Source organism: Ochlerotatus camptorhynchus, unplaced genomic scaffold (genome assembly GCF_037179485.1).
Source record: "Ochlerotatus camptorhynchus isolate MF236.1 unplaced genomic scaffold, CSIRO-AGI_Acam_v1.1 ptg000639l, whole genome shotgun sequence".
NCBI lineage: Eukaryota > Metazoa > Arthropoda > Insecta > Diptera > Culicidae > Ochlerotatus > Ochlerotatus camptorhynchus.
The window spans coordinates 2,637,648-2,649,400 of record NW_027041118.1 but is presented as its reverse complement, the minus strand read 5'-3'; the positions used below and the strand labels follow the sequence as shown (position 1 = coordinate 2,649,400).

The 11,753-nt window shown below is 40.9% G+C and overlaps 2 protein-coding genes across 2 annotated transcripts in view; one reads left to right on the top strand and one right to left on the bottom strand.

Moving 5' to 3' along the window:
* Nucleotides 1-453: 453 nt before the first annotated feature.
* LOC135714360 (serine protease SP24D-like) lies at nt 454-1,309 on the top strand. The gene is made up of 2 exons (XM_065237708.1): nt 454-703; nt 769-1,309. The coding sequence occupies exons 1-2, from the start codon at nt 504-506 to the stop codon at nt 1,307-1,309; spliced, it is 741 nt and encodes a 246-aa protein (XP_065093780.1). The 5' UTR covers nt 454-503.
* Nucleotides 1,310-1,692: 383 nt separating this feature from the next.
* hbn (homeobrain) overlaps nt 1,693-11,753 on the bottom strand; it is a 57,525-nt gene continuing 47,464 nt past the window's right edge. The window contains exons 4-5 of the mRNA XM_065237704.1: nt 2,329-2,416; nt 1,693-2,148 (exon numbers count right to left, since the gene is read on the bottom strand). Coding sequence (XP_065093776.1) covers nt 1,709-2,148; nt 2,329-2,416 — 528 coding nt within the window. The 3' untranslated portion in view covers nt 1,693-1,708. The remainder of the gene's footprint in view (nt 2,149-2,328; nt 2,417-11,753) is intronic.

Here is an 11,753-nt window from a genome sequence, read left to right as displayed (position 1 = left end):
CGATTAATGGAAATCCATTGAAAGACTCGTAACAATGCCCGTCCCGTCAAGAAGTTTTCAGTCGTTAATTGAGTCGATATGATCTGACGACTTTTTGTCTTCTTCTTTTTCTTGTTCAATACACATGCATTGTGCAAATTGAATCAATTCCCGTTTATTGGTGTGGTGTATACAAAGTGAGGGAGAACACCCCTTTTTTCGGAAGACATTTTCGCAACATCAAACATCGCAGTCGACGACGACAACGATGTGACGGCGACGGTGAACAAATGCGAGTAATACACTCTAATCACCGACTCGAAACTTGTGAAGAGGGTAAGGGATTAATTTTTCAAGTGATCCTTGAGAAAGCAGTTTTATCAGCAGATTTGACGAATCGGTTGAAGAATTGAGTATAAATACGGAGCCATGAATGGAGAAAAGCCACCAGTAGTAGCAGTAGCAGTTGCGAACAATAGAGGCTGTTTTACAAGTATCAAGTGATCAGAAGTCGAAAAAGAGGAATGATGAAGGTGTTCGTCTTGTTGGTAGCCGCTTTGGTTGGATGCGCTCAGGCCGTCGTTGATGGAGAGTTCGCTGAGAAGGGACAGTTCCCGTATCAGGTGGTGCTGACCCACAAGGTAAAACTGCACTGTGGAGGCGTGCTGGTCCATGAGCGCTTCGTACTGACTGCTGCGCACTGCTTCTTCGATGGAGAGACGCAGTGAGTGTTTACTGACATTGGGTAAGGTAGGGATTTGCAATTAAAAGATTTGTTTGGATTTGCAGGTTTCCGGAGAAAGCTTTCCGTGTCTTCTTCGGTAGCGAACGGTTGATGATGGGTGGACAGTTCCGTAATGTCAAGACCTTCTACGTCCATGAAGAGTTTGACCATCAAACCTTCAAGTACGATCTGGCCCTGATTGAACTGAGCAAGCCAGCTCAATTCAGCGATTATGTTGAGTTCGTGACTGTCAATGGAACGCCATTCGCTTTCGATGATTCGGTCACCTTCACTGGTTTTGGACGTACGTCGGAAGAGGAGAACACCAGCTACAAACTCAAGTACAACACGTTGACGGCTTTCACTACCGAAGAGTGCAAGAACTACCTGGGAGATGCCTTCTACGAGGGAGCCCTATGCTTCCACAACCAGGAAGGTCACAGTGGTGCCTGTTTTGGCGATTACGGAGGTCCAGCTGTGTTCGAAAACTCTGTCGTCGGTGTTGCCAGCTATACCTTCGGTGGAGCTTGCGGAGGAGAACAACCTGACGTGTTCGTCGACGCAGGATTCTTCCATGATTGGGTCGAGGAAAAACTCAATGCCTAAATATTTTCAAATATTTTATTTTCTGCTAATTTACTTTAAGCTTCGGGTTCTATTTACATAAGCCTTGTTGTACTCAATCATTTGAACAAATAAAAACACGACTACAGTCATTGTAATACTGCTTGCATTCTTACTCTAATCGCTAACGGGTTAGCACTCGTACTACTCTAGGCCTGCGGTGCAAGCTGGGATGCACAAATCTCACAAAGTCTGGCAGCACTGGTTCTTTGGCAAGCAATGCAGACTAGATCGGTTCACTATCGGGACACTGCTGTGTCCGACCCGATTTCCCCCAGCGTAGACCTGCTGCTTCTATTTACAGTTTTCGTTCCAATAAGTTAACAATAAATATTGCATCTCGAAAAAAGGTTAATTCACTACCTATAACCACCGGCGCAATTATTTCTCCGCTACACTTTCTTTGCTTGTATTGACGCTATTGCTGCCAACACTGAGATTGCTGCTAGCACTGCTGGAACTGCTACTACTGCTGCTACTGCTGCTGGTATTGCTGACTCCCACGGCGGCACCAGTCCCATTCGCTCCATTGGGACTTTCCTTCGGGCTGGCCGGTGGACTCAAACGGGTGTTGATGCTGAGATTTTGCGGGTAAGCTGCTGCCCCGAACAACGAGTTTAGACCCATGTACTGCGACAATAGCGAATGAAAGTGCGGAATCTTATAGTTGGGAACCATATTTGGATGAAGCAATGGATGACTGGAGCTCGGAATCAGCGTTGGATGCAGGCCGAAATTTGCCGACCAGAATTCCGCTGGCGCCAGACTCGGATGGGTCAACTGGTGTGGCAGTGGCAGACCCAGCGGGAATTCAGGCATTCCTATAGATGAAGAAAAATACAAACTGATTAGCTGCCAGGAAGTTGTACACGTGAAAAGATAAGATCTAACCGAGCAAAGCATCAGGAGGGCTGATCGCGTTTTAATTGTAGGTTTGCAAGTGGGAACAAGCAACACCTTTTGGACAGTTGGTCAAACAACAATGACGATGCGATAATTACCTTGGTCGTGGTGTAGAAAAGCAGATGTGTCTCTACCCATGGCTTTTTCTCGTTTGCGCCACTTCGCACGGCGGTTTTGGAACCATACCTGCAATTTAAAAAAAAAAAACAGAAGAATCTTGTTAGAAAATCTAATCATAGGGCGATTGTTTTGATTGCTGTCAAAAGACTCGTAATGGCATTATTTCATTACTCCGATAAGTGTCTATAATTTGATCCAATTTTCCCCAGCCATTCCGGACCGTTCAAGCGGAACGGGTGGCAAAACGACGGCGACGTTGTCTTTCCCATTCATCCGGTATGGAAGGATTCAGCCCTAATTGACAGCCGGAGAGTCTAACCAATTATTTGCGCCAATTATCTCGCAGAGAGTTTTTCCCAGCGATTTTCTTCACCGGAGCGGATGAATTCGCTACCTTCGTACTGCTCGATGGGGAGGGGATGTATTGCTCTTGGATGTTGGCTTTCCGACTGACTTAGGAGGGGCGAGGGATTTTTTTTTTCCTGTCGAATAATGGAATTTGGTCCGGAAACCGGATATGGATCGACGATGGTGATGCGATTTTGCCTTTCAATGGTGATGGGAAATTTGAAAGATTGTGTGAAAGTAAGATTTTGAGTGGTTCGATATGGTTCGACGCGGTACCATTTGAAATCGAAATTTTACTTGATAATTCTTAAATGAAAATCGCTTTGAAAGAAGCTCCATTGATTGGCGTAAGCTTAATCGATTAAGCTTGTCCGGTTCACATTTGCTGCTATATTACGTTTATTAATTGATAATGCCTTGCAGGCACTAAAATAATTCGATTGTAGTTTGTTTTGAATTCTTATGCAGAATCTCCATAAACTACTGCTACAAAGTTCAAGATGCTAATTTCAAATAACAGACTCAAGTGGTAATTTTTATACGATAGATGAGGAGATGAAAGTATAGAATTGATAGTTTCGTTAGAGTACGGCAGTGTGAAAATAGCATATAGAGAGTAGAAAGCGAGCAAGGACAACTTTTTAGGAAGGTACAAATGGATTGATCATCTCTCTTTACCAAACTCCCCCGTTGAAGAGGGATGGTGAGGGGTATTCCCTCCATCACTACTGGCAAAAAAAGATGATCGCCGACTCACTCATGTAGCGACGATCTGTTTGAAACAGTTCTATTGATTTTACCGCACTCAAGTTGTTATCTGAAGAAAGGCATCCAGTCGTAGGTTTGGAAATTGCTGCTAGATCTTCCTGCTGTTCAGTAGTAGAATTTAATTTTATTGTGATGGTTCCTGCAGCCACATGAGACACGAACCCAGTACTTAATGTTGATATGCTCAATCCGCATTGATTCAGAATCATTGGCTAGTCCCATGTAACTTCGGTTATTTTTGAGAATTGGGTTCTTTAAGGGTACTGAGCTAAATACATATTCGTAATCTACATTAGAAATGGATCGGAAATTGTCATCGATTTTTTTTTTTGCACTGGAACTATTTCAAATAAGTTCGATTACATCAGAAAAAATCACCATCTTAGCGCCCGTTGGTTGGACATTGTATGGGATTGGATTGTCAATTTGTCAAATTAGTGTCAAAAATGCGTAGTTATTATTTTGCTTGAAATCTTGCTTTAGCAATGAAAGTTTATGGGATTGAAAAAATACGCTGTGCCCAGAAAACGAAGCTCCAATTGTGTCAGGATCTGCAGTTGAGGTTTTGCGACTCACTCAAGGCACCGGTAAGCCGTGGACCTTGACAAGCAACTCGTTATTATTTATTTGCGGTCTTCTATATCAGTTACCTAGTACACGTCTACGAATCCAACAAGTGACCTCCAGTTTGATTCATAGCCGGAGAAAATGTGAGTCTGTGCAAAAAATGGTAAATATTTATGAAGGTTTAGAAGTCGGGCAAATATCTTATCTTGATCTTAAGATGTTGAAAATTAATTTAGAAAAGTATGCACGCTTGTGATCTTAAAATCAGGACTTAGTTTTTGGGTCCTAATTAATATTTTTAGAATGAAATCTTAAAAAAGGCAGAATGTCTTAATATTTCCAATATTACTATGAATTTTACGATTTTGATATTTTTGAATAATCTGCAAAATCTTCACGAAATGAAATTTTAAGATTATTTTAGGTTTTCAAATATCCCTTTTCGGACAGAGGCCTTAAATTACAAGAACAACTAAGTTCAATCTTTCACTTTCCAAAATTCAGCCAATTGATTAAGCTTTTGCTGATTCCAGAATACATTTTTTTTTTATTTAAAAGGTCTTCTCATACCAATTCAATCACTCTTTTAGGTGTTATTGTCTAAAAACTGAAAGAACATTTTACGTTACATTGTTATTTATTTGATATTTTAGCAAGTATTTCGATAGCCGAATAACATCAAAAACAATGTTTTATACCTCAAGCAAACCAATATATCATAACACATTAAGATATTCATATGTCATCGGCATGGCTGTCATCTGATTACTCAATGTGCGCAATGTACTGATTTTCTGAAATATACAAAGTGAGAATCAAGCAAACACAAAGTTTGCTTGTCTTTCACCCTGCGCAAGTGTAAAACAGCGGAGAAGAGAAGACAGGCACACACACCCAGAAATAACGAAAGCTCAATGTGTAGCCATAGCTCCGACGGCTCCGCCGCAAAGAGTGCCACTCAGAGTAGGGTTTCAAATGGGAAACACAGCAAACAGACAAAACTATTCTTTGTTATGTCCTTCTTCATCTCCTTTTGCATGCAGTCGTGGTGAGCAAAGTCTGCAACGAATTCAAAGAAGACATTATCGCTTGTTGTGTGTACCGCTCATTCTGTGGATTGCTTTCTCACAGATTAGTTGGAAAAGAGTGTGTGAATTAAATGGGAGAACCACACACTCTTTAGTGGACCCCACACGATTACTTTTATTGACAATAATCGTATTGTCAATACATTCTATATTGACGTCAATACATCGAGATTGACAATATTTCTGAATTCACATCATCAATATTATTGTCAATAGTTCCCCTTCGCGTCAATATATTGATACGTGTGGGGTTCGCTTTTGTCGAGTGTTGTGAGATGCATGCACAAAGTTGCTTTTTTAACGCTCTGAGGTGCTTTCCAGCCCTGGTCATCGGTTAGCTATCGGTTCCTGCTCGGGTACATACAAGCAGAAAGCTGCATATTCTACTGTTGTGCTTAATAATTTGTATTAGTTTGTGCCAAAATAAATCATTAAACATTTTTTAAAGATGATGAAAATTTCTAGGTTCTCCAAATTGCCCTGGAGTTATGATCTTACAGTTCAATAGACTTAATGTGGTTTGATCTTTTTGACCTGCATTCGGACGCGGTTGGCGCTGGTATTGCCTAATTTAAGATCACCAGTTTTTACATATTGAGGATGATTGCTAGTCCCAAGCATCATGGAATGGTATCGATAAAATATTGTCTGATATTCAAACTAATGTGGAGATCTTGAAGATTTTTGCAAGCTCAAAACGTACGTATAAGTACGGGAAGCTCTGGAGAGCCTCATGATAACATGCACATCATGGAATTGCCTCAACGAAATATTTAAGGCTCTCCAAACTATTCTGGAGATAAGATCTTAAAGTTCTACAGGCTCAGTGAAGTCATGGACAATGTCTTGGAAGAGGCTCGAGAAAGCCTCTTGACAACATGCGCATCATGGAATACGCCTTTATCATGGAATACGCCTTTTTATTAGAAACTAAGTGATCGATTCAACCTCTGGTGGTGAATAGGAGAACGTCAAAAAGAATGTTGTGGGCAGACATTTTTGCCGTGAGACATATGAAGCGGAACATTTTTCAACTTTTGCTGATAAATTGATTCATCTGAGATGCTCCAAAACTTGATCTACAGTTGAAAAATTTAATTCTGTATCATTTTTGCACGGATCCTGCTAGTGTTCAGGAATATTTTTAATGAAAAAAATTTGGAAATTTTAATAGTGCCTTTGGTTAGGGATGATGCACAATAATGTCACGCTCCAAGCGGGAGGGGCTTATGATGTTGTGACAACTGACAAGCCATGCATTAGGTATAGGAAAAACGCCAAGAAAGGGGAGGGGGGGTATGTTTCCCTCAATTTAGCGTGATCTCAAGTGTGACATCGTTAATTTAAAGCCTTTGAAGACGCAATTGTTGCCGTACAGAACTTGTTGATACATTTTGCCAATCAAGAGTTATTACCGTTTTTCTTAGAAAAATATGCCATTTGTATATGTTGATATATCAGGTTGAAGCAAATATAAAACATATATTTTGACAGCAGCAGTGCTGGAAAAATATCAAAAAAATCAAATCTCAACAAAGAACAAGATCTCGCTTGATTTTCGTAGACAAAAATCAACATGCAAACAACTGCGGTTGATATTGCAAGTTTTGATATCGCAGCTCGAAATGTCAACCTAACAAATCTCCCCACATGCAAATATCACCAAACTGTGGTGAGATTGAGTTTCAAGATATTTGCTATACACCCGAGCACAACCGAAACATCCATAACGACTTGCCGCAGTCACTTCGTGTCTGCCATCGGTGAAGAGATAAACGAGGTAGCATCTTTCTAAGAAAACGAGATGCGACGGAATCAACTTTACACGTTGTGAATAGTCTCGCAATATCAAAGGAGCTTGTAAAATCTATATAAAGCTTGATATTTTGCTCCAATTTGCGTGATATTGAGAGCGTATGAGAGCGGAAATATATCAATTTGCTAATGATCATGCCATCACATAGCAGCAGTATGTATGGGCGTATACTATTATATATAATATGAAAGTGGACATTGCTATTTTTTAAATATAATTGTCTATAACTTCATAATGGCAATGTTTTTTTTTATTGCGTCTCATATTGCTTCAAAAATATGTCGAAGATGACTTTCATGATAAATTTGAATAATAAAAGATACACACAAAAGATGGCTTTCAGACAGCCACGCTACCCAAGTAACAATTTTGGTTTTATGAGGATTCTGTACACAATTATTTAGACTTGTAGAATGCAATAAAACCTCGATAAAACCTGCTATGTTACTTGGGTAGATAAAAAAATTCTAATAAATATTAGGCTTTAATATTAAGACATTTGGTGTCGTTGGTGAAGATTTTGAGCATGAGCATGAGTATGATTGAGCAGCCACGGTTTGCTAAACCGTTATTACCAGACAAACTGTAATAACACAAAGAACAAAAACTAGAGGTGTCTTCGGTTATGATGTTGTGCTTTAAAAGTCCCTTCTTTAATAGGGATTATTGAATATTTTGCGATTATCGTATTGGGATTTCTTCGTTGAAAAGTCTACAGCCGACTGATGAACACCAAAACCGAATCGAAGGATATCAATTTTCGATTAACTCCCATAGTGCGGAGAGACAAGACAACAAGAACATCCCCAGCAAACAAATTTCCGCATTCAACGATAAAACCCACTATCAAGTTCCATAATGTGCATATAAAGTTCCAATACAACTTTCTGGCTACTTCAGAAGCTATAAAAAGTACACGAGGAAGTTCAGGATTCAAAAAGTTCCAATACGTACTCCTAGCAACTTGAAGTTCAAACAAAGTTCCAAAAAGCACCCCTAAGCACTTCTTAGAAACTTCAGGCAAGGCTGAAAACATGGCCACAACAAAGTTCCGAACAAGTTCCCAGCGGTACATCTTAGCAACTTTAAAGTATCTTAAAAGTTCCCTGCGGAACTTCTTCGCAATTTGAAAGTTTTTAAAATGGTCCGTCATATCCCACATGAAGCAATCCGCACAAGTCTTTATTAGTAACAAAATTTAATGTGAAATGATCAGTGGCTCAAACAAGGCATAATTCATATATTTAAGCAGTGCATCAATATTCTATCCAAACATAAAAAATACGGTACTATCAACGAACGCTAACCACTGCGTCACAAGTGGGATGGAATACCATGCGGGCAAACACCAATTTAAAATTCAACAAGGTGTTGTGTTTCGTATTCAAGTCAGTCAGCGGGCACTAAGAACTCAACAGTAGGCAGGACAACAGCTTACTTTAATATATCTCAGATGATATAGCGGTTTGTGCTGGGGCTCTCACGCAGAATGACTGAGTTTAGTTTTTCAAACAGCTCCAATACTACTACTAATTTTGATAAATCAATACACGTACATACGTGCCTTTAAGCTGAGTTTAGACAGGGCAAGACAGTTGAATTCAAGTGGCTTGAACGCGAATTGAACGTGTAAACCATGCCATTCAACTGACTTGATCAACTCTCTTGAATTGAAAAAAGTTGAACCAGGCTCAACTTTTCAAGCCAATTGAATTCAATTGAGTTGATCATTTGACTTGCCTAGTCCAAACCCACCTTTAGAAATAACTTTCATAAGACCTGACTTTAGAATTAACTTTCATAAAAGTGTGAACTAAATATAAAATTGGTGTAGAGGACAAAAACTTTTTTTTTTTACTTATTTTCAAAAAGTTCCGTTCAAGTTCCGCCAGAAGCTACTAAGAATGCTCTTCAATTACGGTACCGGAACTTGCAAGTTCTTATAACGACTTAAAAATGAGGCTGCTTAGAATTATGTTGACCACCTTCAACAAAGCTGCTTAAGCTACAAATAGCCTTTTATCAGAACTTTTGGTTACTTGGGATGTACCTCACCTTCAGTCGATCGCCAAAAGACTTCCTCAACTTTGTTGGCATCAACCAAAACTCAGTTCCATGACAAGGTTAGGTTAGGTTTTCTTTATTAGGGAGGCAGAGCACTTCCGAACGCAGCCCAGCGGTTCAGATACCACGTCGCGCTTCGAGAGTTCGATGGCAGCCTCTCTGGTTTTGACAAACTATTTTCAACAACAACAAAAGCTGCAATTTCCAAACCTACGACTGGATGCCTTCCTTCGAATAACAACTGGAGTGCGGTAAAAATCGGTAGAACTGTTTCAAACACATCGTTGGTACTTGAGCGGTCGGCGATCATCTCTTTTTGCCAGTGGTGGCGGGGGACACACCCCTCACCATCCCTCTCCAAAGGGGGAGTTTGGTAAAGAGAATTGTCTTAGCTCGCTATCCTACTCTCTATATGCAATTTTCACACTGCCGTAATCTAAACGGAACTATAAATTCTATACTTTCATCTCCTCCTCATCTATCGTATAAAAATTGCCACTTGAGTCTGTTATTCGAAATTAGCATCTTTAACTATACTTTCAATATTATGGGAGACTTTGAGGCCCATGAATATCGTTTGGGATTGCAGCAGAGTCTAAACTGGCACACTTCCCCTATTTGAATTAAAAAATAACCTAAAACTACTACCAAATCATGATCTCAATTAAGAGTTAGTTGATTGAACACATCCAAAACTTCATTTATGAAAAGTTCAAAAGACGCTTGTATGTATATGAAAAGGAAAATCAAAAAAATCCATCCTCTACTGCGACCATCATAAGCCACAAATGGCACATTCCCGATTGACAACTCAATCCGCCGCAACATCATCTCCTCTCACATTCCCGAAATGCTCACTTTGCAACAGCCGACGTTTTTACGCACGCACACATACACACACACTGCTTCTCTGGACCATAACGGATGTACCGGGCGAAATCCGCCGTGCAAATCCCGGTAGACTTGGCAACAGAAACCAAATTCAGTCATTCGTTTGATCGCTGAGAACCAAGACCCAAGTGGTCTTAAAAGTTTTCGGTGCATGCAATAAACATCGGCTAATCTCCGATCCGTTCACTGCCACACCACCTTTTCCGCTGATCCAGAAATGGAAAAATTTCAAATTCAAATATTGTCAGTGAGGGGTTGACATTCCCTTGATGAGCGTTGGGTTGCAATGACAAACGACCAGAACGGCCTCGCCGTGAATTGCGTGTCGTTGGTACTCGTACCTCACATATTTACGTACATGCATGCAGCAGGATAAATTTGCTAGCAAACAGGAGGGGAACGCGGAGAATAATAGGGCGAAAGCGATAATAGGCCTCGAACGCATGTACATTGTATTAATTTTAATTGTAATATGAAATTAATCGCCTTTAATATACTTATAATAAACATTTTTCACAAGCTTGCTGTCCTCTTTACGCGCACTGAATGGTGTGAGCGAAAATCGGCCCTGAAGGATTTTGTAATGTGAGAACACGATTTATGAAGGGACACCTTTAGGGAACTCTGCACGGTGGCTGCAGTCGAATTTGAATTTCAATGCCCGTACACGCCGCACTATTTTCATTTTTGGTTAGGCAACGATTTGCATAAATTTCCTTCGTTAATTAGCACGCGGGAAAAGATTAATTGGATGGGATTCTCCGCAGCAGCAGCAGCAGTGTGTTTTGGTGTTTGATTGCCGATTATGCACGCTTCTTGATCGGGAGACAGCCGCCGCATGCGTGCGGATTGCGGGAAAGTGTCTCGACGTGATTCGGTTTTAATCGAATCAAAACGCGCCCCAATAGGCGCCTGCAACGTGTAATTTTCCAATCTCGCACCCAATTGCGACGGATTACATTCATTAGGTGTCGATTGTGTCGCACAGCTCCCCGCGTCCCAATTATGCAATTAAATGGCGATTATTTCGAGCACCAGAGCCTCAATCGAACGAATGGACGTCCCCCATTTTACACTTGAATCGTCCCGAAGGAGGAACTGCCAGCAAATTCAAATTTACACTCAATTGTGGCAGACATATGCGTGTGAACGTACCTACATTCGTCAATCGGAACGCTCGAGCTCTACTTTCCCATTAGGCCTACATTGCTGAACGACCTACGCACGCAGGAACGATGACGACTGCGATAACAATGTAAACAACATCCCACCGAAGTTAGCCCTTTCCCATCGAATCCTTGCCGCCTCCCTCCCGCCTAAATTGATTCAATTGTCCTCGGTAACAATGAGAACCAATCGGAAATTCGAAAATCGGTCTCTATCTCTCCCTAATAATATCTGTTTCTGTTTCATTTCATTACGGTGCGCACTTATTGGGACTCTTGTCCGAGAAAATGGTCCTCATCTTCGTCTGTCGCCGACGACGACGACAGTGATGACTACAACGGAGCTGAACCATAACGAAGAAGCACTTGGCCGGTACGGAGATGTAAATTTGCTCCTTCGAGACAGGAAATCAATTTAGGTTGCGCCGGCAGAGGAGCTTCGGTAGTTCGGAAGAATTTGATTGATTTTGGATTCCGATGTGAATGGGACAGGTTCGTTAAGGTTGAACTTCCTGAGCATGCCCGAGGGCTACTATGCTGCGAATGGGAGCGGAAGATTCCGGAATTCAAATCGAATCAAATGATTGTATCCGGAGATGGGAAGAAATTGTGGAGAAAATAGAGAGTACGATGTGGATTACTGGAAGATCCATGGGATGTTAAGCTGATGAAACTTAAGCATGATAGTGCATTGG

What these genes read in the sequence shown, in the direction of transcription:
- LOC135714360 (XM_065237708.1), top strand. Translation starts at nt 504, where the DNA reads ATGATGAAGGTGTTCGTCTTGTTGGTAGCCGCTTTGGTTGGATGCGCT. An exon ending in TTCTTCGATGGAGAGACGCA is followed by an intron (nt 704 to 768) that starts GTGAGTGTTTAC and finishes TTGGATTTGCAG; the next exon opens with GTTTCCGGAGAAAGCTTTCC.